At 32.7% G+C, this 6,141-nt stretch overlaps 1 protein-coding gene across 1 annotated transcript in view; it reads right to left on the bottom strand.

The window, feature by feature from the left end:
• Positions 1 to 1,793: 1,793 nt before the first annotated feature.
• LOC122627510 (fatty acid synthase-like) overlaps positions 1,794 to 6,141 on the bottom strand; it is a 21,607-nt gene continuing 17,259 nt past the window's right edge. The window contains 8 exon segments of the mRNA XM_043808645.1: positions 1,794 to 2,265; positions 2,329 to 2,583; positions 2,667 to 2,921; positions 3,013 to 3,482; positions 3,605 to 4,433; positions 4,515 to 5,208; positions 5,296 to 5,531; positions 5,598 to 6,140. Coding sequence (XP_043664580.1) covers positions 2,131 to 2,265; positions 2,329 to 2,583; positions 2,667 to 2,921; positions 3,013 to 3,482; positions 3,605 to 4,433; positions 4,515 to 5,208; positions 5,296 to 5,531; positions 5,598 to 6,140 — 3,417 coding nt within the window. The 3' untranslated portion in view covers positions 1,794 to 2,130.

Here is a 6,141-nt window from a genome sequence, read left to right as displayed (position 1 = left end):
TGCGATGTACGTAAAATGTTGCATTGTGCAAAAGTGGCTGTTTACTTTGACACAACCAATCAGCATTCTTTCAAATTCGTTTGTGTTGTCAGAGATTATAATGAAACTTCATCGTCACGATAATTACACATAATTAGATTTCCAATTGACATTGTTGATGGATCGTAGAAAACAAATCGAGAAAAAAAATTCATGTGAAAAATAATTGTATACACGTTCATGGATTTTTGTCTTGTTTTTCATCTTTATTTCTATAGGTATCGAATCGTAGTAATTAATTGTCTTAGTTTAGACCAGTAAAGTATTCGTTTGGAGAGTTCGTAAATCATATTGTAAACATTTCAATATGTTGTGAGGACGAAAGTATAAGAGCACGTTGATCGTGTTTCTCACACCTGACTAGCAATGTAGTCTATCTTCACGGAGACTCTGACTATCATTCCTTTTTAATAGCTAGAATAACAGACTTACTGGTCGCGCTGAATATGGGCTATGACATAAGGCTCGGAAGCTATCAACAATTTTCCCGAAAATATAAATCGTCACGTTCTCGTAAATAAATGGGAAAATGTAATTAATTGAAGTATTCCGTGAAGATCGTGAGGTAAATGCGGAATAAAGATCATTTTGTGAATAGATATTATAACAATATATGGTTGTTGTGAGGGTCCTATTTCATACGTTACTTGTTTAATGGCCTCTAAAAGAGAAATGGGCCGTAATGTTTATCAAGATTTGTGTGTCTTGAAGATTTAGATTTGATAAAATGAATTTAGAGTTGATGATTGATGAAAATGCCGAACCTGGAACAGAGGTGTTTTATCTATGCGTTTTCTTCGCGAGTATGCGAAAAGATCTCAAGGATAGATATTCTAGATAATGATAAATGGTTCTTAAGAGAAAATATTGAGGATTACAGATGATATTTTTGTATAATAAATCAAAAAATTACAAGCTTAGTGGTGGGCTATTGCACAAAAGGTATACTACGCATATATAAGGGTACATCTAATTTCCTTGTTGTTGGTAAACCCGTTATTTTAAATTATATTGTACTACCGGTTATAAGAGAGTTTCTTTTCTAATTAATTAATATATTTGTTTTATCGTATATTCTTATTTTATATACCAAATTGTCAAAAACGCTATTTCCACGCAATCGTATGAGTATTCGCAAGTCGAAACATTATCTAGTTTAAAAAATATCTGCGAATATAAAACCTAGCATTTTTCTGCGGACGCTTTCTATTATCAATTTCTTGCTTACATTTTCGCAATATCTATACTTTTTTCGTTTATTGACGATGCTCTAATTAATAATATGTCATTAATTAATCACGTACGATTGTATTTTCTCTTGTATGTCATTTTCATATTATATTTCGACATACATATAATCGTACATACATACATATATAGATATCTGTTTAACGACACATACGTATGTACGCAATTGATTTTCTACTATACTAATATCAATCTAATATTTTTTAGCCTTTCAAGAGGTCTATTAATAGAAGAAGTTTTACGCAATATGTTAGAAATACAGTTAACGTAAGTTTTTTTTATGTAAACGTAAGTCAATCTCTTTTTATATATATATATATATATATATATATATATATATATATATATATCATACAGTGATTCACTTAATAGAGAGAAAAAAAGAGCATTAGGATATAGGATATTAAGATATATATAACACTTTAAAAGTTCCACCATCAATTGCGAAAACATTTCTTGTTTACGAATTTATAGTCTAGAACAAGCACCAAAATAAAAAGTAATCGAGCACAATAAAACTTTATTATAAGTATATAAATATGTATATATATATACGTATACATGTATGCCCTATATTATTTCAAGAAGTTAGAAAATACTGCCGACAGTACGTACAAATAATCAAAGATCGATTCAGAGCTCGGCCTACAACAGCTACCTAGATATGTTCACAGCTGATATTATTTCATTCATTATGATTCGTACAGCTTTTCATATATATTATATATAATGTTTTATAAGTTTGATTAAATCATTTTGTCATCCGCTTTATATCATCGAAATCAATCATATATAAGTCACTAACAGAGTGTATTATTTTTTTTACTTTTATTTTTATTAACTTTACTTAAGATCACTTTTAAATTCCTCAACAAATTGGATCAATTCACCATTAATTGCCATTGCAATTTTCATATCTTCTAACATCGAGACATGATCGCCATCAACAATGTGAACATCCACTTTGGCTTCAGTAATCTGAAAATAACAGCATTTTCAAGAAAATTCATATGATGATCTATACGAAGTACTAAAACTTACATTTTGTAATCCATAATCATATTCAGTGTTCCGTACAGACGGTAACAATGGTTTGAACAATGTAATTGGTGCACTTATATATGGCATTGGTTTTGGGTTATATTCCAAAGCTGCATGCAATCTAACATAGAGAGAATGAATAGAATTTTTTTGATTCCTCTTAAAAAAAAATTCCCTTAGTTCGAGAGATAACATATTAGAAAATACATTCACTTTCTCATCCCACGAACTACATTTTCTTAATTCAAATTCAAGCTGCAAAGTAATATGGAAAAATTAGTATGAGACTTACGAAAAAAAGAAAAGAAAAGATGTCTTTTAGGAAAATAAGGTCGAACCTCCGTACTATTAATAGATGTAAATGCATTCAATATAGCAAGCAAAATATTGCTTTCGAATTCTTCCTGCGATGACGAATGCAATTGTTGCTGTATAAGAGATTTAAGCTGCTGAGGTGCTCCATCAATCAATATAAGTCGACCATTAAATCCTCTGGCTTCTAACTTTCGGGTGAGTTCAATTGCTATGAGCGATCCAAATGAAAACCCCACTAATATGAAGTCATTTCTACCCAGAAGTTTCTCTAGTATATGCTGTAGTATATAAAGTTATATACGACATTAGTATGCAATGTTCAGGAATTTTCAACCTACTCACGTATTTTTTTGCAGTGAAAAAATATACCGGTAAAAATAAATTGGCCATCTCTTCAATAGTCTTTAATTCACAATTCGCAGCTAATTGAAAACAAGTCGCAGGTGACTTAATTTTCGATTCAAATGTTTTGAAAACGCTGGCATATCCTTCGATTCCTGGTAGAAAGAATATCACTTTTCGACCTGTCTCTGGATTAGTATTAAGAGGAATGGTTACTTCGGTGGAGAGATTTTCAGTGAACAATTGCATCAACATGTTTGTACTGGTTTTACTGGCTGATAGTTCTTCTTTTCTGCCATATTTACTATTACTATCACCTATCAGCTTATTATTCATTTCCATTAGATTGGAATAATTTAAGCTTCGAATATGATGCGTCGTGAGATATATTTCAAATTCACGCCCTAATATATTTTTTATTTCTACAGTCATCATAGAATCCATGCCAAGTTCAGCCAAAGTAGTGTGTGGTCGGACATTCTTCAAGTCATTAATACCTGCAATCATGAATACGGATTTTTAAGAAAATAAAAATAAGTAAAGACGTTTTATCACAGAAATATATTTATATAAGTATAATTATTAAGATCAATAATAATATTAATTGGACGATATATACCCATAATATTGAAGACAGCATCTACAACATTATTCATATCCCTTACTGCTCGTTTTTCAGCAACTAATATACTAGAAACTACAGATTTATCCTGTACCAAAAATCTATTTAGTTCTTCTAAACATGATGATATTTTTTGTTGTAAGGTACCACCGATAGTAAGTTCTTTATCATCATTCTGCATGTCAGCAACAAGACCGACATCACCAATTGCTCCCCATTGTACAGCTAATCCAGGTAAATGTTCCTCAACCCTTTTCTCACATATTCTCTCCATAATGGAATTAGCCATACCGTAATTCGTTTGTCCGGCGTTTCCTCTTCCGCACGAGACAGAAGAGAAAACTACGAAGTGTCGTAGATCTGGACAAAGCTTTCTAGTTATCTCGTCCAAATTCCTTGTAGCCCATGCTTTTCCTATGAAAGATTCCTCAAAAGTTTGGGGTGTTTGGTTTATACAAATACTATCTCTCAAAGAAACCGCGAGATTGAATATGCCATCGACTGGACCATAATCTATCGCACTTTTCAATATATGCTCACAGCTATCTCGTTTAGCCACATCGAGACCAACAAGGATCTTAATATTCACGCCGTATGATTGCCATAAATTGATTCTCATGCGCTGATAACCATTCTTTACGCCATTCCGCGAAGTAATCACAATATTTTGAGCATTTCGAAGAATTAACCAATCGATTAGTTCCAAACCAAAACCTCCCAAGCCACCAAGAATTATATAACTTTTATGGGGAATACACCTATAAGAAGGTTCAGCCAAAATGGGTGTAATCAGTGGTTCATTCTCTTCGCGGATCTTTATTAGGACCTACGACACATAAGACGGATTTCAGATTACAATTTAAATTGTTAAAACAAAAGTATATTCCGATAGCGAAAGTCAACTTACTTTACCCATATGTTTTCCAGTTGCCATGAATCTAAATGCTGTCTCTACTTGATATTTGTCGAAGACTGTTCTCTTAATCGGTTTGATAGCATTCTCCTTAAGAAATATGTTCAATGTTGTACTAATTTCGTTCCTGACTTTATCATTTGTGTATAAAATTTTATCTAACATTATACCATGAAAACTAATACCCTTCATAAATATTCTAGTGCTTATTTGATTATTAGCTGTAAAATCGAACTTTCCGATTTCTAAAAACCGTCCTCTATGGGCCAAACAACGCAAAGACGCTTGAAGTTTATCTTCCGCCAAAGAATTCAGCACGATGTCTACACCTGCACCATCGGTTTGTTGCAAAATCATTTTCTCGAAGCTAGTATCTCGAGAATTTCCAATATGATTATCGTCAATACTAGGAAATGTCTCTTTAATGAATTTACGCTTTTCTAGGGAACCGACCGTAGTGAATACTTCACATCCTTCACGAAGGGCTAAATTAATCGCGGCTTGTCCAATTCCGCCAGTCCCAGCATGGATAAGGATTTTATCACCCTTTTGCATTTCTCCGTTAATGTAAAGTGCAGCTATGCATGTGCAATATACACACGGTACTGTCGCTGCATCCTCCAAACTCCAACTATCAGGTATAGTCCAAGAAAAAGTTTCGTCCAATTGACATAGGTTCGATAAACATCTGAAAAAAATATTATTTATTTGATTTACTTGCAGCTTTTAATATTTTACGTACGAGATTTGATAATGGTTTGCATAATGTGTTCACCTGTTGCGGTTAAGTCCCATAACCCTACGTCCACTAATACTTTTACCACTATATTCATATCCAATTACACAATCTACGTCTTTTCTATTGCCTTCTTCCTGTGCTATTTTACCGGTTGACAACATCACATCTTTAAAATTCAATGATGCATAGTGAATACTTACAAGATCTTCATTTTGATAATCCTTCGTAATACCTCCTTCAATCCAACGTATTGTACTTAAATCTCCGCGTACCTTTTCAAAAATAGTTTTTCTTTATTGCATGCTACTAATAATATGATAAAATATTTTCATTCATACCAGTTGATTAATAATGGCGTGATACGTGAGTTTGGGCTCGCGTGATGGAAGTAGCTGATGCCTATATGAGCCCCAAACATTCCCTGGTTGTAAAACATTAGTAAGGAGATCCGTTTCGAGTTGTTCGGAGTAAAATGGTATTTTCAGAGAAAATTTCGGCGCTTTAAGATCTTGAATTAAAACAGCTCGGAAGATATTGCCACCAGGTTCTTTCTGTAAGCAATTAATGAATCCTAAGAGACCGGACTCAAAGTTTCCTTCTTCAACGAGTATGACTCTCGTGTTACTGATATCCGCTTCTTCTTTTCTTTCAAGTACAGCTTGTACTTTTTGCAACCAGTTAAATTCATTACTCTTAACGTTAATAATCATGGTGTGTTCCGGGATTTTATTTATCTTTTTTAAAAGTATCCAAGATTCCTCGAATGTACATTTTTCTAAAACTATACGTAATTGAAATTTCTGCAAAATCGATGGGTCTAATGGTATTTTTCTTTTTTCACGAGATAAAAGAAAAGCTCCATTTTTTGTAAATTTTAGAAGT

This window comes from Vespula pensylvanica, chromosome 3 (assembly GCF_014466175.1).
Source record: "Vespula pensylvanica isolate Volc-1 chromosome 3, ASM1446617v1, whole genome shotgun sequence".
NCBI classification, from domain to species: Eukaryota; Metazoa; Arthropoda; class Insecta; order Hymenoptera; family Vespidae; genus Vespula; species Vespula pensylvanica.
This window is presented reverse-complemented; position numbering and strand designations above follow the sequence as displayed.